At 40.3% G+C, this 24,193-nt stretch overlaps 1 protein-coding gene across 1 annotated transcript in view; it reads left to right on the top strand.

Annotated features, from left to right (window-relative positions):
• The window catches only part of bcr (BCR activator of RhoGEF and GTPase), an 84,461-nt gene that overhangs the window by 54,515 nt on the left and 5,753 nt on the right, over positions 1-24,193 (top strand). Inside the window, 14 exon segments of the mRNA XM_079657312.1 lie at positions 1,168-1,272; positions 1,771-1,956; positions 8,627-8,734; positions 10,430-10,490; positions 10,607-10,659; positions 11,118-11,258; positions 17,610-17,731; positions 18,116-18,281; positions 18,459-18,578; positions 19,028-19,103; positions 19,271-19,375; positions 19,676-19,750; positions 20,029-20,126; positions 21,478-21,609. Coding sequence (XP_079513438.1) covers positions 1,168-1,272; positions 1,771-1,956; positions 8,627-8,734; positions 10,430-10,490; positions 10,607-10,659; positions 11,118-11,258; positions 17,610-17,731; positions 18,116-18,281; positions 18,459-18,578; positions 19,028-19,103; positions 19,271-19,375; positions 19,676-19,750; positions 20,029-20,126; positions 21,478-21,609 — 1,548 coding nt within the window.

The following is a 24,193-nucleotide window of genomic DNA, read 5'->3' as shown; positions in this document are numbered from 1 at the left end:
ATTAGGGTGTAAAGTCTATAAGACTGGCAGAATGTGTAAACACTGGACAGCTCCTGAGAGGCGGGCATTACAGATGCTTTATGGAAAGTTGTTCTTTGTTCAGAAATCTTATGGCTTTGTTTACACTGGCTAAGAATCCTAGGAATTTGAATGAGAAGAAGCATATCAAGATCGAGCTTTCCTACATATAAACTGTGGCTCCAGTATATTTCTCTTTTAATTAGTTTCTACTTCCCATGGCCAATCATTGCCTCCTCTCACAACACTAACACGTCTTTCATAAATCCTCTTTACCCTCCTTCTTTTTCTCCGTCTAGCTATGTTCTCTCTTGCTTCCTTCTTTCTTTGCATCACTCCCAACCAGAGAGGCAGAGAAACGGGAATACTGCCGTCTGCTGCCCTCTCTCTTTCCTCTGGTCTTCATTATGTCTGCTCTTTTCTACTTAATATATCCTCCATCTTTGTCTCCCCCTTCATCAAGTCAGATACTTTTTCTTCTCCCTCTTTCCTCTTATTTTTGCCTTGATCCTTCTCCATCTCCTATTCTCTTTTTTTTAAAATACATTTTCTCTCACGCTAACTCTGTGTTTCCTCACTTTTTTCCTCCTCATAGCCTGTGGGACGGGAAGTTTCCACGTGTGTGTGTGTGTGTGTGTGTTGTGTATGCGCGCCCTCTGCACTTGCACATTCCCTCACAAACACATATTTAAGCGCCGACCTTGCTCCCATGGGAGACCCTGCCAGTTTGAGTTATTTCAGAGTTTGTGTTTAAAGAGGACAGCCTGAGGAATCTCTCTGTGTCCCTGTTTTCTTTCATGTCAGTGCTCCTCCGTGAGCTTTGACTGGGCTGAAGGGGATGAGGGAGGTAACCGGGGAGGATTTCTTAGAGGTGCCAATGTTGCCGTTTGATTTCCTAGACTTTGACGCTCACAAACGGCAAACCTGAAGAAGTTGCCAGGAAGCTAAAAACTAGGAATCACTCAATTCCAGATTTGAAAACAAGGGAAATTGCAGCTCATGTAAAGACAGAAATGAAGCTTGGATTTTTGTTCATGCATCAGACACAAAATATGAAAGTTCTGTGCCATTCAGTGTGCAAATAGCTGAGAAAAAGATTGGAACATCTTAATATTTTTTTAATCTTTATTGTGTCTGTTTGTGTTACAGAATGAATGTGACCTGGAAAAGGGTTTGGAGATGAGGAAGTGGGTCTTGTCTGGGATCTTGGCCACAGAGGAAACATACCTCAGTCACCTGGAGGCACTGCTACTGGTGAGAACACACAAACATACACACACTCACTACGTATAGCCATAATGTACGGTACAATGTAATTAGTAGTAGGCCGATTGATTCGGCCCATTGAGCTGTAAGTATGGGATTTCATTATAGACTCTTCACACTTAATTTGATTTAGTGCCTTTTTAGATGCATCTGCAAAATGTAAATGGTTCAAAGTAACAAGATGGTTTCTTTTTTGCTGGCTGGCCTGAAAAACCACACTAATCGATTTGCAGAATAGCCGGCAGAAAAAAGAAAAATGTTACTCGATCTAAGTGACCCGAAACTACTCGGGGTCTTCCGGATGTGTAAATATAAAACAGTTTGCTATAAGAAATCCATTTCAGTTGTTAATCTGAACAGCTAGAACCATTGCACAAGTACAAAAAGAAAGTCTTAAAGTTGACAAATGAATGAATGAATGTTAGCTTAACACACAAAGACCCTGCAAATGCCACTTTGTCATCTTTACCGTTTACTTCCTTGCAGCCGATGAAGCCTCTGAAGGCAGCAGCTACCACGTCGCAGCCTGTGCTCACCGTGGCTCAGATAGAAACCATCTTCTTCAAAGTGCCTGAGCTCTACGAGATCCACCGGGAGTTCTACGACGGACTTCTGCCCCGCGTCCAGCAGTGGAGCCACCACCAGAGAGTGGGGGACCTCTTCCAGAAACTGGTGAGCAGAAAGAAAGATAACTCCAAGACTTCTGTACCCATGATGGCAGATGTGACCTTGCTCTTAATGGAAGGGACGACATTGGGCACTCAAGAAAGTGTATTTGAAGGGACCTGTGGTCATGACACCAATGTGCTTCAGTGACATTATTCACAGTAATGTTGTTTTCTGAATCGCTTTCAGAAGCAGCTGTCAGCATAATACAATAAACCAATACTAGAAATGTAGATTTGATTTCATACTGAGGCTCTTTTTTTTATCATTTTATGTTAAGACAAATTGGATCTAAATCCTCCTTTCTTCCTGTGTCCTCCTCAATAGCCACTTGCTTACTCTCTGTTTTCCCTCCAGTAGTTTCTGCCGATGATGTCAAGGCCTAAACTGAGTCTCTTTAATCATTTTCACAATGGGTCAATTAACCAACAATGAACCATTTGTTAATCCAAAATACGGCTCCTCTCCCACTAGTGTTTCTCTCTCTTTCCCTCTCTCTTTCTCAAACTTATGCTTGAACTCTCTCACACACACACACACGGACGCAAACACACACACACACACACGCACGCGCGCATGCACACACACACAGAGGGAGGTGCAGCCGTGTTTCACAATGCCTCCCTTCTACCCCAGGCAGCTGAGGCCATCACTGTGCTGTGTGCTTTGTGTCTCGAAGAAGCTGCTATAAATAGGAACCCCTCTCTCTCACACACACATATAAACACACACACACACACACACACACACACACACACACACACACACATATATATATATATATATATATATATATATATATATATATATATATATATATATATATATATATACACACACACACAAATTCCATAACTCAGTAGACTCAACTTGAGCATTGCTACAATATTGGGATTTCATTTATCTCTCTCACTATCAAGGAGGCAGACTCAAATTAAATATTTTCTTTAAAAGCTCCTCTAGATTTATTTCCTACTTTAAACATATTTAATTTGACAAAACTCCCCTCGAAGAAGTGATGTCATGGTTAAAACTTCTGGTCATGGCTAAAGCATGAATATTAAGCAGAGTGATTGTACAGTGTTCCCTCTCTCCAGACATGAGTTAATGGAAGTCAGCAGGAGAAGACGCTTAGTCCACAGAAATGGGGAAAAGGAGAAATGCTACATGACAGTTGGGAGGTGGAGAGGGAGGAAGAGATTAGATGAGAGTGGAGGAGGTGATACAGGCGAGGGACGGGGGAAGGGAGGATGAGAGTCGGAGGAGAGTAGATCCTTGGCTGTTGCTACTCCAATAGAGCTGTCTCACCATGACTCTAATATCTGAGAGGAGAGCAGACGGGCTTAGGAATCATAAAACATCAGAACAAGGATTGCGCGAGACGGGGAGAAGAGAGGAAGAGGCAAAGCGTCGCTGACAGGTTATGAGCATGAGTGTCAGAGAGAAGTGTTTGAAGGCCTGAAATCACACTTCTGCTTTTCATGCCATCACACTTCATACAAAGTGGAAAAATTGAAGGTTATACATCATGAGGACAGACAGGCAAACCGATAAACTGGCTTTGGATGTTGCTCTTCAGAGATGGAGGACCAAGAAAACCCTGATTTTTTTTTTTATTTAAAGAAGAATGATCCTTCGTTGGGCTAAACCAACCCATAACATGTTCTTCGCTCTGTTGAATTAATATGTTTAATAGGTTTCTTTGGTCTATACCATTCTTTGGTCTATACCAGGGGTCGGCAACCCGCGGCCCTCGGGCCGCATGCGGCCCTTTAAGCCCTCTGCTCTGGCTCCCTTGAGTTTAGACAAAAATAAGAAGGAAATAAAATAAAAGTATTTGTAGGACTATTTATATTTTGTTGCATGGTTGAAAATGTTTCATATCTTGTATTTTGAGGTGATACTGTGACACATAAATAAAAAACAAAACGGTTTTAATTAGGTCAACTAAAATATGCGTCACATCCTGCTACGGTCCCGCGCGAGCGCCTTTTCTTGGAGGCGAATAACCTGACCCCCGGCTCGATGAGCGAACTATGGATAAATCAAAGAAAAGTACCGGAGGAACACAGGATTTAATTCTGTGCGGACAGAGTTATATGCTTTCACAGCAAACGATGCTGGTTTACCGGTATCTTTGATATGTGGAGAGAAGTTGTCAAAGGTGCTGCAGCCTTTACGTGTCGAGGAACAACACGGGAGAGGAAGACAGCTGACGATCTTCAGTCATAATTCAATGGGGTATGTCATTTATTTCAGAAAACAGTTTTTGTTATATTCCATGGAATGCTCTTAACGTCCCGATAGCAATGAATATATTAAATGCTTTGACAATAAATACATAAACAAATTAATCTGTGGAAGCCGTAGCGCTGTAAAAAGCACGACCAATCATTTTAGCCGGCCCGGCTAAAATGATTGGATGGCCTACCTGCCTGTCAGCCTTCCATCTGTGCACAAACTTATCTCGTGCCCTCATTGGTCATGTGTGCGTTCGTGTGTGTTGGAGGAGGGACTCTGTGAGAAAGTCTGAAGGAAGAGGCATATTTGTTCCGGTTTTGTATTTTCAAATTCTAGCACACTCGAGCTGGTTTCTCCATTCTTACCTACCTTTAACTCTTTTTAGGGTGCAGCTATATGTTTTATTTATTTCAAAGTGGGCCCATTTTAATAATATTTTTTTTCCCTTCAAATGTGCAGATGACTCCTCAAGTGCTGTGTTTAATTTATTTTAAAGTAGGCCTGTGTATTATTTCTAATTCTCCTTATAGGAGTTCTCTGTTTCTTATTAGAGGTTAACAGTTTTATATAATGTAATAAATAGCCTAATAAATGCAAAAAAAAAATAGTTTGTGTCTGATATAACAATAAATACAACTTTATTAGCTATCAAGCTATGAAATATGTTTTGCGGCTCCAGACAAAAAATTTTTTTGGGAAAAAGGAGCAAAATGGCTCTTTTGGTCAAAAAGGTTGCAGACCCCTGGTCTATACCATTGTACAACATTGAATTGACTAAATGACAACTAGTCTCCAAACATGCTTGATTCCCCCCTGTTTGCTTATCAAATCTAATCACAGCCATCTACCAACATTGTTTTAGCAATGCTAGTGGCGTTGCTTTATAGCTGGAAATGTCAGTTTATTTGTTTGTCCACAATGTTGACTGAATCTACTGAATTATCTCGACAACAATTAGATTACATAGATCACATTTTATCCTGTGAAATGTCTTAACATATCCTAGACAGGTCAGCACCAAATGTTTGGCCTCAGCACATCTTAGCATGCTAATACGCTAAATTTAGATGAACAGGGTAAACAGTCTCCCTACTTAACATCAGCTTCTTATCATTGTCATTGCAAGCTATTAGCATGTGGATGTTAGCACAGAGCATCACTATACAGCCTCACAGAGCTGCCATCATAACTGTAGCCTCGAAAGAAGGGGCATAACCTTTTCTATTTCTGTCTATTTATATCATTATGTCATTGTAGACTAAACAGCCTTTTTTTTTCCCTGTCGCAAAATATCCCAGTCTGGTAAAACTCCCTTTTTTAAAGTGGCTAAATCCAGCCTTCTCCTATAATGGCCGTAGTCTGTCATGAGGCTGTTTTCTTAATGTTGTTTTCCGCTGTGGCTTACACACATACTCTCACACAGGACAAATCCCGGACTGAGAAATCCAAACACCCAAGCATTTTCTTTCATCACCCAAAGCCACTTTCTGCCATGATACTGGAGCTGCAGACGCACACGCAGTAAGCCTTCGCGGTGTTGTGCGACTCTGTGGATGTGGCTGGCAGACATCCGGGCTTTCTGTTCTCTCCACAGTCAAACTGTCACGCTCTGAATGGCCTCCACTGCGCTACAGATTGTGTGGCCCAGGGCAGGACACAGGATTGCAGGATTGTGAAAATTGCTTTTTTTCCTCGCCTTCCTCCTTATTTACTCAAGTTCTAGTGTGCGGATAAATGTAAAAAGCACTGTATATCCATTATGGAGCTAGTTTGCTGCCTGAAATTCAGGAATGAGTGTATAAAAAACACAAATTATGAAATACATTTGGTAAAGTACTACTTCAGGCACATATGTTTTCTGAGGTTTTCTATTTTCTGGGCTTCTGTAAAGATCTAACACACACCAAGTACAGACTGTAGATGCCTGCAACAACATCACAAGTGTCAACAATGTTAAGAAATCTTGTGACTTCACATTCCTGGCAGAATTGAATCTCGCACCTATCCATGACAGCGAAGATCAGGGCCTTTCCCGAAGGTCATGCCTAAACAGGGATGAATGAGGTCAGTTTGAGACAAGAATAACCATGTGTATATGTTAAAGTCCTTTAGCTGTAGACCACTTCTAATCCAATTATAAAGTGCTTCCCACAAGGCAATTAAAATCAACAAAAAAAGCTAACTTAGTCTAATTTGTTGCAACGTGGGTCTCGTTTTCCCATCAGTATCTAGTAGTAACATTCTTCATACTTGATGGGTGTTTACGAAGTTGTTGTCGTACTTGAGGGAGTGTTTATCGAAATGTCAAGGAAAGTCGGGAACAATTTTTTCAGCTAATTCCATAACAACATGGATGCAGCTCAGATTCCCTATCTTCCAATGTTAAAGAAAGCGAAAAACTATTATCTATCGCCCAATGTTTAGTATCAGAAATGTATTAGGTTCATCCTTGGCCAATGAGGAACCCTTCCACCAAATGTCATGAAAAACAAGCTTGTTGTTTCTGCCAAAATGGAGAGAACAAGCCAGAAACATAACAAGTACAGTAATAACAGGCAGACATTTAGACAGGTTGGTACACTAACCTCCATGATAAGAAAACTGAGAAAAATACTGTATGTTAAACCTTTTACACTTAATGGCAATTAAATGCAGACTGTACAGTTAAGTGTACTAAAAACTCACTTTTGGTTCAACCTCCAAAGTGGTTTGGATAATCCGTCATATCTGTAGGCTTGTTTACAAGCTTTCTGACATTCAGACCGCTCATTTCTCACCTTGTCTACTTCTATCACAGCTGGGTAACATGGCTCAGAGATGAGTAAATTGCTATCATAACAGATAGAACTGATGCTAAGTACTACAAGTATGACGTACTTGACGACCCAAGTTGTTATAAAGCTAGATTTACCTTAAAACCTTGCCTCTCTAAAGGACAAATTAATCTGCCCGAATGACTTAAGATCCACCCAGCTCTTATGGGGCTAAAATATAACAATACAATTTCATAAAGAGCTCTAAAGGTAATACATAATTCATTTTCCATACACTCAGGAACGATTTTGTATTATTTTGAGAAGTCTGTGTGTGTACGTGCAGGCCTATCGACATTACACACAGAGCCCATCTCCACTGTACGCTCTCCTCCGCTGGCTTTTGTTCAGGAAAATTGATTGTGCTTTTGTTCGCCGTGGAGATGGATCGCAGCGCTGGCAGGCAGCGTTTGGTGGAGTTTTATTCAGCCATCCAGTTTCCTAAACGTGCTTTCATAGCCTCCGTTACACCAACCATTAATTACTCACCCCGGCACAGTGTAAATCTCGCCGGTTTCCATGGCAACGGGCCCGGCTGTGAGGTGCACCGTGGTAACGTGCTGTTGTTGGGACCGTGATCTACGTCTCTCCTTTGCTGTTTGTTTCGTTCGATTGTCTGCAAGTCCTGTCTCAAAAGCAGCTGAATGGATTTCATCTCAGATTCACGGATTATCACACTGCCTCAATGTAGCATTCTTAAAGTCACCCTGACAATGTTAACTCATATTGTCCAATGCAAAGATTTGTCTTGTTTTTCTAACAAGCCAACTAATCTGAAGGAAATCAAGTTCCAGCTGGGATTATCATCACTAGTGTTTCAACCTTGAGCATCAGTAGTACCCATATAAATTAGCCTAGATGCCAATTTCCCTTTGGCTCTGTTTGCTGGATCAGACATTTGAAACGTTTTGCACATTCGCTATAAGCAGTCTTCTCACACAGGTATGCCTCTTGACAGAAAAAGCATAATCCTCATAAACTGGAAAGTGAGCAAATCATCCTCTAAGTGTTAATAACCGTTCTGTGATGTTCCTTCCCATTTCTTCTTTACGCACAAAATAAAGCCAAAGTTTCAGCATTTTCCTTTTCCTTTTTTGTTATTTGGATAATCCAGAAGTAACCAAAATAATTCACGCTACTTTTACCCTGTAGAAATCAAATAACTTAGGTTCTAACAAGCTTACATGTTGTCAAATATAGTTTGGCATCTGTGAAAAACAAAATATATATTTTCTGTTACTCCTGGTGACTGATGTTCAAGTATATCTAAAGTAGCAGAAGGGCTGCAGTTTGTATGGCGTTAGGAAATGAAGTGGTGACAATTAGGATAAGGAAGTAGTGAAGAGGACTATTGAGTTTGTTTGAAAGACTGTTTTTATGGGTTTCACTGCTCTTACTGTCTTTACAATGAACAGCTCAGTCTGAGAATAGGCAATGCTGCTATTTATAGAAGCTCACACAGGGTTTACTGTCACTGTTATTTGTATTTGAATTTGAAACATTAAGTGCAGGCAGAACAATCTCTATACAAATGACATTCCCTGACAAACATCTCTTTTACTTTGAATATGTTTAATAATGTTATTTAAAACATCCCTCCTCTGTGTCTCTCCCTCCATCAGGCCAGCCAGCTTGGAGTTTACCGAGCGTTTGTGGACAACTACGAGCTGGCTGTGGAGACGGCGGAGAAGTGCTGCCAGGCCAACACACAGTTTGCTGAAATCGCTGAGGTAAGAAGAAGAAAGGGAAAAAACAAAACATAGATATTTTTTGAAGGCTATTCCGTAGATGTGGGGATAAGAAATGGGGGGAAAAGTTACTGTTCTAGCTTCAACCTCAAAGCTGTTGCAGGAGTGGAAGCTGTGATCTCACAGTTATGGGATCATTTTACAACCGTGTAAAATCGGTCAGTCAGACTCTTAACCCCCTACATACCAGCAAATTATCCAATTGCTTGTTCTTTTTATGATGTTTGGAGCAGAGCTGTATCTAATTTAGATGAAAGTTAGTGTTAAGTTAAGTTGAGCATTCATCACAGCAGTGATTTTCACCATCACATTACACAAACAAGTGTGTCCCATAATTCCTGTCTATTGCATCCTTTTGTTGCACACATTTGAGTTTATATGCACATTTGTTGAATCCAAATTGCTGCTACAGCACATTTAGCTAAATATAATTTGATCGTGTAATATAATTTAGCTTGTTGTGATACTGGATATCAACTTGCTGGCATAGTAGCTAGTGTTTCTAATACAGTTACTTTTATGTCACCATAAAGCAGTTGGTCTTGTGTGGCTGTATACTTATTTTAATAACAAAAATCTAAACTATAACCGTCGTGCTGCAGCTGGACCACATCTTAGAGAAAAGCGGTGTCACCTAGTCATACAAAAATGACAAAGAACATACAGTATAACTGACTAACAGCAAAGTGATAAATGTGTTTCTCGTTAAAGGAAAAGTTGAGAGGTGTTTTTATAGAAAGTGCTGCTTTGCAATTTTACCTCTAATGCACTCTACTTGCAAAAGGCTCTCTCATTATACCCCTACTCATCTTTCAGCATTTCCCTGCACTCACATTTGCATGTTCTGCTGAATATTTGTATACAAATGCAACCGGACGCAATTATTTGTGTGTTATTATTCAGTGTGTATAAATTAAATCAGGGGAAATGCAGAGGATGGTTGCTTGGTCTTTTTCTCTCTCAGAATCTGAGCCGAGTATCACCTACACGAGCGGGGATGAGCCTTGACAGCGTAACAAATCTGGTCATTTATCTTTTCCCCAAACACAAGTTGCCAACAGCTTTCGAGGGCTCAGAACAATTTATTTTATCACCCACAAACTAGATTTGGAAACACTTATTCTCATGCCTCTAGTTTTGGAACAAGATTGACCCTGGTTTTGAACTCATCTACATTCCCAGCAGTGTCATATTCAATTGTAAGAGTTCAAACACCACTACAGCTCTATTCATACATTAGGGGATGTTTCTATTTGTCCAGCAGCTACAAAAATAGTTTAAGATGCAGCTTTTAAAACATTATTTTCACCACTATAAAAGCAGTATATATATTAAAAGAAATGTACACCTCTTTTTCGTATACATTATTTAAAAAAGATTCAAGTAGTCTCCGGGACACCATCAGTCTTCGTCCAATGTTTTATGAGGTCTACCAGTTAGCGTTGAGCTGGTGTCTGCATGCAGGGTGGGGAATTCATCATGGAGGGTTGTTAATGGCCTGCGTAATGATGCATGACTCTGAGCCATCTGAGCAAGATGGTGGGGGGGGGGAAAGCTGCTGAGGATGGCCTAATTAATTTGCAAGTGCATGACCTCAGTGCTAGAGCAGGGATGCTAACCTCACTATGTTTTCATATGGCGGAGACATGATTTTTTAAAACCTGTGTCTCCAAACAGAACCTGAAGGTGAGGAGCCCGAAGGACTCTAAGGACCAGACGGCCAAGAACTCTCTAGAAGGTCAGTCACATCCTGTGTTTTATTAATTGTATATCTAAGAATTGCTTATTAAAATACGTAATAATAGAAAATGACAGTAACAACTCAGTCTTTTGTATTTTTATTCTCATGCACAGCGCTGCTTTATAAACCAGTGGACAGAGTGACTCGCAGCACTTTGGTACTTCATGTAAGTAAGAGCAATACATCTTAATACTGTTTCATCACACATCTGTATCTATGATATGTAGTAGTGGCCTTTGTTGCCTACAACATAACTTCAACATTGTAAGAATATAACATGTAGTTTCTTTTTTATATCTTTGTCACAATCTATAAAACATTGTCTCCATCAATACACACCCGAAGTCTCTATAAAGAAATCCTGTTAATACATTTTGTAAAGGTCAATTCTATTAGATATGTAGCAAATAATTGGTATTTAGGTGTTCGTTTATTGTATCGATGAAAAGTAATATCACTTTACCGTACTGTTTTCAGCAGGGGTGTCATTTAGACAGGGTGACTGCACTGTTTATGAATCATTAGGGCTGGAAAGGAAAATACAGTAATACGTACTGTGCATACTGAATATGTGGTCTTTAACCTGCACAAAGTCAATATTTGTCCTTCCCCACTGTTCTCCAGGATCTGCTCAAACACACGCCCACTAGCCACCCGGACCACCCGCTGCTGCAGGACGCCCTGCGGATCTCCCAGAACTTCCTGTCCAGCATCAACGAGGAGTCGACGCCCCGACGCCAGTCCATGACTGTCAAGAAGGGAGAGGTGAGAGATTTACAAAACATCATGACATCCTCTTTCTGGCACCTTTTAATCAGCATGCTCTTTTTCAATTAGTTGATACGAAGAATTATATATTACTTGGATTTTTTTTACTGGGTGGTTATGGGTTGGAACGTCTTTTTGTGTTGTGTCTTTTAAGGTTGTCATTTTACAGTATATCTAACTGAACTTGAGCAAGTAATAGTAAATCAGAATCTGATTCATACAGACTGTCCCTTTACTACATTTGACTAACAACATTCACTGAAATAAGACTCAATCCCATTTCCTCCACAGAGAGGTGTTAGCAGTTAATTTTTTTCATCATTTGAACTCTTTCCTGCTGTGATGTTGAGCATGGTGATGTCATAACCCCGCCTCCAAAATGACCATGAAGTTGCTGCCAATTGAGTGAACATGAGCCGCCAATCTGCAGCCTAAAGCAGAGCCCATGCCCTTATATGGTCATACAGGGTTGCCTGGCTGAGGCTGATTCTCTGTTTGCTCGGTGTCTCTCTTATGGCTTCCCACCCCTCCCATCTCCCCTAACGCAAACACACACAACCCACCCCCCACAGTCTCTGTCATCCCCGGAGATGACTTGACGCACATGAATGGACGCCCCTTGATTTATAGCTTGCGTGACACTGCCGTACATAATGCCTTGTAATGAGCCACCGGTCCGCTCTGACTGGCAGATTCCAAGTTAATTATTCATAAATGAAGGGTGGGAGAGAACGAGGGGAAAAAAAGAGTCCGTGCAGGCTCCTCCCTCTGCTCACAGGGGGGTCATTACTGCACCCTTTCCACACACAAACACACTCTCTGTTCCATTCACTCGCTCTCTTTCTCTTGTGTGCCTTTGAACACGCGCACACACCCGGACACACACACTTACCCTCCTATGTGTCCCCGCAGGCCCCAGTTCCACCCCGAGTCCATCTAGACCTCCACACCAGCCATCAAATATTTATTGTGGATACATGAAAGCTGCACATGGAAATCAATGGGGCTCATTATATCTTACCTTGGCGTGTATACAGTAAAATGCCTGAGGTTTTTATCCACATTTCATCACCTGAGCTGCAACGTATATCTTTCTTTGTCGATTCCCATTAACTGTAAAGTTTAGAAACAGTTATTCAATGAGCAGGACGATGCTTAGACTCCACTTTTAGTTGAGAGGATGTGTTTTAAAGCTGCTTTTATATGCGTTTTACATACAATTATCAAGTTATTTGAGCTATAGGATTCATTACACCCTCACCCTCCTAAATTGCCGCTCTGCTGATTCTGTTCTCTGACCCCTCCACGATGTCTGTGCACACTAACATCATTACAGTCCTTTTTCTGAGCCTTCAGATGTCCAAGAGGGAACTCAGGGAACCTTTGATCGGGTTGATTGTTTAACTTAGTAAAGGAGCCACCCTCATTATCCTTTATTCACGTGATGCCAAAACAAATGAGCGCAGGATTAGGTTGAATGACATTGATATAATTGAATCAGTCGTTTTTACACAATGAATGATTATTACTTTCAATTCAACTGATTGCCTTTCATCTTTTTAGAAAGCTTTGCCTCTGTAACGTTTTTTCGTTGAAGTATCGGACATTTCCGTGGCTATATCTTGGATGGGCACTTGGGATCTGGCACCAGTTAGCTGCATTTCCATTAAGATTGTCGCCCAGAAGCATCCGCAACATGGCAAAATGAATAAAAAAGAGACAGTACAGGCAGACAGCAGATACAGACACCGCAAACACTTACGTTGCAACAGTTCGACTCATTGCGGCCTGTAGAAGCTCTTACAACAGTCATACATCTCAAAGGAACAATAAGTCTATAAACATTAGCATGGTGTTGTTCTATTGTTGTCTCAGTTAAAACAACACTGATGGTTCGTGGGGAGCACTTTTGCAACATGATCGTTATTGAGTCGATTAAGACAAAAACGTTCAGATAGATTTTAAGAATAGGGAAAAGGCCACAGTGCTCATTGATGGTCCGACCTGAAATTGTGTTCAGGGAGCACTGAAGTGTCACTCCATGTGTTCACACTAGTGAAAAACCTGTGGTCTGTTCAGTGGAGGAATGCAGTAGCATTGCAGCACAAGTGTCCCCCGGAGGCCCCGAGAGGCCAATGAGACGAGGGGAGGGGACAAACAGAAGCTTCTTGATTAAAATGCAAATGACGACGCTGCTTAAATCTCAATTTCCCCCTTCGCTCTGCTCTGTTTGCCTGTGGGAGGCATGTGCTCCTCATGTGACTGTTTGTGTGTGTATTTTGGTGCTCTGTCTGTCTTCCATGACACAAACTAGTCCCCTTATACACACATCGTTTTACGCACACACAGAAAACACACAGGCGCAGCGCAGAGAAGCCCCTTCAAGCGTGCGGCGGTCTAAAAATAAACATGTATCTTTTGTTCATGCCATTACTCGCGCACACGCTCTCAGAAGGCTCCTCCAGGAGATGGTCAATATTTAATCTGCGTTATGTGCTGTCAGCGCGCTCTGCCTCACATCGCCTCGCTCCCACGTGCTGCTGATGCTCCGGTCAGCTATTATGAGAGTGGAGAAAGTCACATTTCTCCTACTGGCTGTTCAATATTGTGAAAATGTCATCTGATGCGCTGAGACAGCTTGTATTTTCCCCCAGTTGCAGAGCAAAGCAGCAGTGTAAGCACATTTTTAAATGCATCAGATTCCTGATGTAGGAATGATCATTAACTGGAATATGCGTCTGCAACCAAAGATAAAAACAATGAACATTGATTAAATGAGACAATAGAAGTCTCTGCAGGCATTCAGCGAGTGTGTTAAACCTTTTATTCAGCGTTTCAATAACACATCTGTTGAGATCAGCATTATTAATGCTATTCTTTTTTACTGATTCAAAAATGAGTGCTTTTAATGGAGTCAAAGTTAATGACAGAATTTGAATGTGCAGGTTATATAAATGCCTTTGTATTGCAGCATTTTAGTAGCCAGTCTGGCTTTATCCCTTCAAATAAATTCACATTCACTCCCACACAGTAGGAATCCTGTAAATCCTTAATCTAGCTGTTATCCCTCCCTTTATTTTATCTCTTTTTATCATAGGATCAATGAGGAGGGTTATCACAGATGGGCAGCGTAGTTTCCCAGTCGGTCATTTGAAGCCCAGTTTACTTACCTGAACATTAAGTCTAAACCAATACAAACATCAGCATAAGCATTTGTTTTTGACTTTATTGTAATCCAACATAATGTACTTTGTGCTTTCTGTTCCATATTAAGGTGCAACATTCTTAATTTGCAGTCTGCTCTAAGACCATCCACAGAAAAAAAAAGATCATTTAAAAGAAACTCGAGGCTAGATTTTGGAAAGATGGGAAACAAAGCTGCCCTGGCCTCTGTGAGCTGAAAGCTACACACCCAACATCCCAGCTAGGTGTGGTCAGGTGTGGTCCCTCGTAATGTGACCACAGCCTGCTGGTGATGTAGGGTGGTACCATGGTGCCACGCTACATCACTGCTGCACAGGCTGTGGAAAAATATGTTGCCACCACTCCTGTCAGCAAGGATTAAAAAAGCTAAACTCTTTAAAGTTGTAAGAGGAAAATACAAAAATGAAAAATAAGTAATTATACAAGTTTAGTATGCATCCAGCTGTTGGTTAAATCTAGTTTAAATCTGTAGCTTACGTTCTTTTCTTTATATCCACCATTACGTATACATTTTGCCACTTATCTGGTGAGATATCTGAAATGTTTCTAGTTTCATTTTTCCAAATATAATTCAATTTATGACAAAACATCTGCTAAACTGATGAAATACCCCTTCAACCTCAACTGTACTTGGTGCTAAGTGTTTAATGCTAACATGCTAAAGTAAAAGGTGACTATTGCTAACATGACAATTGTTAAACATCAACACGTTAACATTGACATCCTGAGTTAGCATGCTGCTGCTGAAAGCTATGCCATGCTAGCTAGGCTGTGGAGTTGAGGTCCTTTTACCATATCTATTTATAAATGGCATACGAACGTTAAATCCCTTTATGATGTATACTGTACGTAATTGGCAACGGATTAAATCCCCTTTTAACCTAAAATCTGTGATTATGTTATAGCGTCCAATTGGATCAGACTGATTGTGCATCTATGCTCTTAATATAGCTACACGGCAGTATAGCTTAAGCTCCTGCAGCTACTACTCATTCCTTCAGTTTAATATTGTATATGAGGAGCTGAACTAAGTGAAGCAGTGTGACCAATGTCTCATTCTTACTTCTGTACAGTACTTGTTATATTTATAGACCAACATGACAGCATGCAGACTGATGGGAGTAACGAATGATGGGGCCTTGTTTTATATTCTAGCTAGAACATATCCTCAGGGGGGTTATAATACATGTGGAGTCTTTTCATAGATGTGCTGCTCTTCTGGCAGCATAGTCCAAAAACAAGGGTGGAGATGGAATTTATAGTAAATACTTAACAGCAATTTCATCAAATCTCAGACTGTAAAACATCACAGAATGTAGCCTACCAGGAAATGAGACGAGTTGTTCCCTGAATGATTTCAGAATCCACGAGAGAAATATGCCATATAGACAGAAAGCCACTCATCTGGAAGTTATCTATCACAGGTCGACATCATTTCAGGCTTCATTATCTAGCTGGTAATGAATAATTGTATTCCCCGCTGGGAAATAGATTTTTTATTAGATCCTTATTGCGGGGATAAGAACATATTTGTAATCTGCTGCAGGATCTCCATGTGTGCTTGCATGTGCATGTGCATAAAGAAGCACCTCAACAACAGATGACTGCAGTGGAGCTGTGTCACATGGTTTGGTATCTACAGTCTGAAACTGCAGCATGACATCAGGATCCTTTTTCGTCCTGCGTCTTCTCTTTAAGCCATTTAGTTTCCTTGGGATGTACTCTCAGGCTCCCTCTGACTTTGTCATCCTCTCCATCACGCACTAACACCGAGTGACATAGTATGATTCTCCTCTTTGTCACCAGATTTCCAGTCAGGTTTTTGTAAAACATAAAACTTCTTCTAAATGAGCATCAGCTCCACTCCAGTGTGTTCTGGTGGTGACAGTGACTGTGTGGTCCTGATGGAGGGGGGACAGGAGGTGGGGGAGGGGGCACAAAGATGAAGATAAGGATGCGAAAGTCAATGTTCTTTGCACCTCAAGTTTTTCTTTTTGACTAGCTGTGCCTACTCTTTAATCTTTTAACTTTGACTGAAACAATTTGTATGTATTTGAACACAGGAATGATGTATTTTTAACAACTAGGACATGAAAGCAGGCACAAACATTAAGTGTTCATTGACTAAGTCCTTTCCATGCTATATCCTGTTCTCCCGGTGAGTTAAAAAGAAAAATTAATCAATCACAGTTTTTTTTTTTTTTACCCTCCCTCAAGCTTAAAGTAAAACCAGTGTTATCAGCATGTAAAGTTGGATGGTTTACTACTCCGTGGTGGCTTGGTATTTCTTTGCTCAGTTATTGTTCTAAGTCCGTTCTTGTAAATGTGTGTTGTAATTTAGAAAAGGACATTACTGCCCCCTTTTGGCAGATGACAGTATTACACATCTCATTATGTAGTCTGACATCAGCGATTCCCAGGCTGCCATTACCTCATTCATTCCTCTAGAACCTGGGCATTGATGATTATGCTGGTAAATGACAAAAGCTTTTGTCAGGCGATTAGTTTAGTTCATGCTATTCATGCGAATTCCTCAAACATTCTGGGCGTAATATTTGGGGTATTATTCAATAAACATTACTAGATTGCACATGAGCATCGTCACTGATGTTTCAATAAAGCCGCATTTTTGAGGATGCTGCAGCAAATAAAAACAAAATCCTGTCACCCGCCTCACATCTTCACTCGGTTTTCTATTTGTCTCCTCTTGTCGTGTTTTTGAGGACTCGTATGGTGGGCAGAGAAGAGAAGGAATAAAGATTTAGGATGCAGCAACAATACAAAGGCTTTACACATCCACATATTGTGAAAGAGTTACTGACCCTCTCTGGTTTTACCCTATGCTAATTATGTGTGTATATCCTTTTTTCATTTATCTAGTAAACAAACTATGTGTGTATTACCTTTTTGGGTGCAATTATCCACGATGGATCATGTATGAGTTAAAAAGGCATCACGCTAATCTGTATGCTACTATCTGTTAAACATAATATTATTTAGTATTTCTATATTTCTCCTTTTAAAAATGTTGTTTCATTTATTCTTTTGGACTCTTGAACTGTAACAAGAACATTTCCCCTGAGGTGGCTCCATTAGTCTTGACTTATCGTTACTGATCACCAGTGTTGTGTGTTGTATCCACAGAACCGGCAGCTTCTGAGGGACAGCTTCGTGGTGGAGCTGGTGGAGGGAGCGAGGAAACTGCGGCATGTCTTCCTCTTCTCCGATCTGCTGCTCTGCGCCAAGCTGAAGAAACAGATCGGAGGGTAAGAGACTGGGAAGAACACTCAAATATATGAATTACCAGCACTGCAGTAGGACATGTTATGTCATTATAGTTTAACATTTATTTCTTAGGTTAAAATATTTTTCTTCTTCTAATTACCCGAGTTGCAGAAGGTTTTAGAAAACATCTAGATAGATAAGTTATCTACCATCTAAATATTTACTTAGTATCAGTTATTTTAAGCCTCATTTATTTTATTTCCAACATAAAACCAGCACTTTAATTTAGAGTTTGCAAAATAATCATGTTTTGGTTTCCCATTCCCTCTGTCCCCTTTCCTCCCTATTCATCCACACCTTTGAACCCTCCTTATCAATCCACTCATCTCATACCTCCATCCCCTCTCTTTTCTCCTCCCCTGCAGTAAAAACCAACAGTATGACAGTAAGTGGTACATCCCCCTGACCGAGCTGACCTTCCAGGGTCCCGAGGAAGCGGAGCCCCTCACCATCCCACAGGTCCCCGACGAAGAGCTGGACGCCATGAGGGTCAAGATCTCACACCTCCGCAGTGAGATTCAGAGAGAGAAGGTAGACACCGTTTCATAAAGATATGTTCAGGAACTATCAAATCTACTTTCCAGAAATAGGGAGAAATAATTGAATGACCTATTTGGAAACACATTTCATTTAAATGTATGATGATCAGGTTTCAGCACACAAACATACACAAGGTCACACAGGTCATTTTCACCTGTGTGTTTTCAGAGAGCCAACAAAGGCTCAAAAGTCATCGACCGCCTCAGGAAGAAGCTGTTCGAGCAGGAGTCGATGCTCCTCCTAATGGCTCCCAGCCTGCCGATTAGAGTCTACAACAAGAACGGCAAGGTAACAACACCTTCATCATGGTTTCTTACCCCCATCCCCCTCCTCCTACTGCTCCCCTGTACACGCCTCTTCTCTATATGCTTTCCCTCCTTGTCATTTTATTTTGGTCATCATCTGCTTTATTCCCAGCACAATATCCATTACATTACATTGGATTTTATTTGGCGAAGGATTTTATCCAAATTGAATTACAATAAGTGCATTCATAATCTTTCTGCTATCCTAATATCATGCAATGTAATGTAATAGAAAGGAAAAAGATGATTTCCATTGTCATTGTTAAAAAATGTTGTCAGTATCAAGCATTCTCTGTATAAAATGTTATTAGGTTGAAGTTAGCTGGAAAAGAATTCATGCCATTTAATTGTAATATTGTGCACAGATGACGTGTGTCTGCCTCTCCTCATCACTGGGGGATGAAATAACAGAATGTTTGTGTTTAAATTCAGAGTTACAGTTTCCTGATTTCGTCCGACTATGAGCGCGCCGAGTGGAGGGAGATAATGAAGGAACAGCAGAAGAAATGTAAGTGTCCTAGAAATGTCATTTTATTTTATTTGTGAAGAACATCTTAGGCACTTGAAAGCTATAAAGCTCAATGTGGCCAGTACTAATCCGAGAGTCTTGAGATTAAGAAAGCCAGACCAATATACAGTGTCATTTACAAGCAGCATTTACTGTCTTCCCTTAAGGTTTGAAAACGTCCTCCTTGACCTCCATGGAGCTGCAAATGCTGACCAGCTCCTGTGTCAAACTGCAGACTGTACACCACATTCCACTTAGCATCAATAAAGAAGGTGAGCCACTCGTTTTTAAATTTGTTTTTACACTCAAACGTGATTTACTGAAAAGAAGTTGCACGGATCATTCTGTATTTCTTAATAATGTCCTGGGAGAAAAAAAGATTGTGATTAATAACTGTGATTTAGAAAAGTAGGCAGAGGTTTAGGCAGCGTGTTTTCTCTGTCCAGGGCCGTTTTTATCCCTTCCTTCCATGTCTGATTTGGTTCCAAAACAAACACAGATCTGCTTGCTTTTCTAATCCCCTCTCACTGACTTTTTTTCCTCCTCTCTCTGCCCGCTGACTGCTTTTCCAGAGGATGAATCCCCCGGTCTCCACGGGTTCCTGAATGTAATCGTCCACTCTGCCTCCGGCCTCAAACAGAGCTTGAGTGAGTCACTCCCCTTTAGCCTTCATGCACACATCCCAAAATACAGATAATCAGACAAAATGAGGAAACTCTACGGACCACTGAGAAGTAGAACACAGTGTTTTATTTTTGAAATTCACATCTTCTTAAACATTGTGACAAATTGAATGTGATTCATTCCTATTTGACTTCCTGTGGATAACATCATGTAGTCAGTTCTGCTACTGTAATGCATTCACAAACTACAGTACACTTCTTTAGTTTTATAAATGTCCTCTGTTTTTAAACCTCTCTTTCAGATCTCTACTGCACAATGGAGGTGGATTCCTTTGGCTTCTTTTCAAATAAAGCCAAGACGAGAGTGTATCGATACACTACTGAACCCAAATGGAACGAGGTATGAGAATAGCACATTGTAAATATGTGATTCTACAGATTTACTGTTTGGATAAAATGTTCCTGCAAAGTCTCTCTAGATAATATAAGGACCAATTATATGTCGATGGTGAAATACTAAGTACTTAGTTAATCAATCTTGACTTTGTGACCTCTGCATTATACAAAGTGGAAAAGCAAAAAGGGATTAAATTGCAAACAGACACAAAAAATATACAAAATCAGTATGCCCAATGAGTTGTTCACATAAAAAACAGATAATTGACTTTTTTCATATTTCATATGGGAACACTTATCTCAGTGTTTGTGGAGCATCCATTTTAACAAAATCAAAATCTATTTTTTATCTTACCCAACATCTTGCTACAAAGCATTGTGTAGTCACAACAGAAATGTACAATAGAAGACAAAGTGGAAATAGTTTTCTATACTGTTCAGACAAACCATCTGACAGTCAATCTGCTTTTCTTTTTCTAGAATAATACGCTGTCTAGTTTCCACAGTCCGAGGTCAAATACAAGATCTCAACTGAGCACACTTTTAGATAAATTATAACAAAAATCTCTGTCATATCAAGTTTTATCTTTGTAAAATTCCGCCCACTGCCTTTGTATCTTTTGCAAGTTTAAAGTCCTTTTAAATATAAAAATGTAATTGGTATCTGCACAGATTGGTTTGATGTCATATATATTTTATTTCAAAAACGATTCAACATGTTTGTTTCTTTTCAACCAACATACAGTAGACATACATACATATATAAGCACATGTGCTGCTTGTCACTTATGAGACATCTGGTCTTGTAATCAGTTAGCTGTACATCTCTGAGTAACCCCTGCAAACATATAGCAAAAACATACATGTATGCATACGGCATATGTATGCAAGCAAGCACAAATACACGCACATGAATGCATTAATGACACAGCTGGATGTTAGAGGTCAACCTAACAGAGGAGAGCTTTGAGACACAATCAGTGGATCTGTTCATCTGCGGCACAGTTTTTTTCCCATCGTGGACCCAAAGACTCTTTGCTCAGCAAAGTGGAAATAATATCAGCTAATGAGGGGCTGCTGGTGATGACTCACATCTGTCCAAATGTTAAGTGAACCAACACAGTGTGGGCCCCAGAACGATGTTCAAAACATATGCAGAGCGCTCCCGAACATAATTACAGGGAACTATGGTCAGATGTGGTGGGATGTATGAACTAAAATGCAGGGTGTATGCTGATTTTTCTTTTGGACGTGTATTGCCATTCTTGTCTTTATCATTGGTGACATTGTACTTAATTCTTGGAGATTTTTGCACCATATCTTTTGCTAATATTTGTTTTTCTTCTTCCCCTTAGGAGTTTGAGATCGACCTGGAGGGCTCTCAGACCCTGAGGCTGCTCTGCTACGAGAAGTGTTACAACAAGACCAAGCAGAACAAAGAGGATGGAGAGAGCTCAGACCGCATCATGGGAAAAGGACAGATCCAAGTATGTCATGACGTCAACCCCCCCACACACACACACCTCAGCCCCACACCCCCGTCCTTTCAGCAGACCCAACATGACTCATTACTGATAGGCTGTTATGTCATCACGGCTGCCACAAAGCATGAAATCCATATTATTGCTCAATGAACAACTTCAACTGAGCATGATGTTCAAAGAATCAGCTGATTAGATGAATAACCCATAATTTAATGGATGGGTGGTGATTGGTTAAAGTGAGAGAAATAACAATAACGCCAAGCTCTTTTTGCCATTGATATGTTATCATGCTGCCAGGTTCAGATGTTTAAAATATCACTTACTCAAAGACACTGGTTATTAAGTAACAGCAATGCCATCCCGCACATATTGCATCAATACTATAGGCTGCTTTGTCCGTAAAAAAAACACAGACGCTGTCCTCAGCAGACTGGCTGATCGCAGGTTGATAGCACATCTAGATAGCAGGTGATTGTGTTGCCAAGACGACGGCAGCCTGCAAGACAATGCCAAGTGTCACTCAGGAGATCAACAAAGAGAGCGCAAAGATACAGAAAGATCTAGTCATAAACTAGAGTCTCTTCTTTGTTGCACTGCCTCAAAAAACATCTCTGTGTGTGTGTGTGTGTGTGTGTGTGTGTGTGTGTGTGTGTGTGTGTGTGTGTGTGTGTGTGTGTGTGTGTGTGTGTGTGTGTGTGTGTGTGTGTGTGTGTGTGTGTGTGTGTGTGTGTGTGTGTGTGTGTGTGTGTGTGTGTGTGTGTGTGTGTGTGTGTGTGTGTGTGTGATCATACACTGCTGACACCCACATAAACAGACAAAAGGATATTTTTTGGTGTCTGCAAGTTGTGTAATTACTTATTTTGTGTTTTCTGTCGACAATTCGTAGCAACAAAAAGGTATGGCAAAATACAAAACCATTAGCACAGCAGTTCGCTTTTTTATGAGACAATTTAAATGTAGTAAGCAGAGAACTAAATATTTACACGTTAGCTTTGTGTCATTATTCTGAGGAGCCTTTGTCCTGAAACTCAAATTGCAGCAGACGTGTTCACTATACTAAACTTGTTTTATACCAAACTGTGAGTTACAGTCTCATGCTCCCCCTAGTGGCTCCTCTGGTAATCCTGTGGCATGATTGCTTTCTGAAAGATGATGTCATTCGAAACCAAACACACAGGGTGGTGAGAAAGTTGCTCAGCAGGATTTTCATAAATCCAGGGCAGGAAAAATACCGCAGTAGAAGAACATCATGTCATAAGCACATAGCACATGCATATCCAGGTGATATATAACTATTTACCTGCCCTAAATGCGTTTCTCACACATGTAAAGATGTTAGATTTTGAGTGGTAATTTCCCTTTATTCTGTGTCATCGTCTGTTATTTTTGCTTTTGGTAGCTCATTTGCTATCAAACAACATTTGATTTCATTACTGTATGCAAATCCATCCCACATATACAGAGACATGTTCAGTCCTATATAGTTATAAAGATGAATATTGTCTCGTCATTTAAAATTGAAATCTATTTTGGTCCAAGATGTACGTAGTTACACAAATACAGAAGAAGAGAAGGGGAACATCGTTGTAGTTGTTCACTACTTTAAATGTACTAACAGAAAATACATTTATTATTTAACCCTTATCCAGCTCTTTTCTTTCTCCAGCATTCAAATTCATCTGAAATTACATTATATATAAACAGTGTGTATATTATACATTCGGGAAATATTTAGAACTTGCACCGATCAGCAACTAGATAACATCAATATGTGTATGCATGTTTCCATTTATATTCACTGTAATAATTGTCTTTTTACATAGCGTTTATAAACTACCTTAACCCACACTTTATGTCAGTGCTTGCATAAATTATGTTTTAAGATATGTCATTTATCAAAATATGTCTTAACACAGCGCAGGGCCTTCTAAATCTTCGATCGATAAAGTCTATAGAAGATACAGTACATTCAGATTTGTGGGGAAAACATTTCAGCTTTTAAAACATTTTATCAGTAGGCAAAGAAATGTTTGCCGTTATTCTGTGTCTGTAAACGGCTCTCACAAAATGGCACATTCAGCAGTGGAAGATTCAGTTATGAGAAACATGATCCAGCCTCGCACGCAACCAGATGGGGCTTAGCCCAGGTAACATACTGTGTGTGTGTGTGTGTGTGTGTGTGTGTGTGTGTGTGTGTGTGTGTGTGTGTGTGTGTGTGTGTGTGTGTGTGTGTGTGTGTGTGTGTGTGTGTGTGTGTGTGTGTGTGTGTGTGTGTGTGTGTGTGTGTGTGTGTGTGTGTGTGTGTGTGTGTGTGTGTGTGTGTGTATGTGTGTGTGTGTACTCAGATATGAAGAGACATGGCATATGGGGTCCATACGAGATTTGTTTATCATATTTATGAAAATATATTGAAGGGAAGATCCAACATTCCACTGGAGAGAAGATTTGCTCTGCTGTTGAGCCTAATTGAGCAGTACATAAGTAGGGCTACAGTATGTAAGACAAAATAATATTCACAACAAAAGTAAACATGAAAAATGCATGTAGCTGTGGTTCATGAGAAACTAGTGATCCTTGGCCTATAACC

Source organism: Notothenia rossii (assembly GCF_949606895.1).
Source record: "Notothenia rossii genome assembly, chromosome: 11".
Lineage (NCBI taxonomy): Eukaryota > Metazoa > Chordata > Actinopteri > Perciformes > Nototheniidae > Notothenia > Notothenia rossii.
The sequence above is the reverse complement of the archived record's forward strand: the minus strand, read 5'-3'. Positions and strand labels throughout refer to the sequence as shown.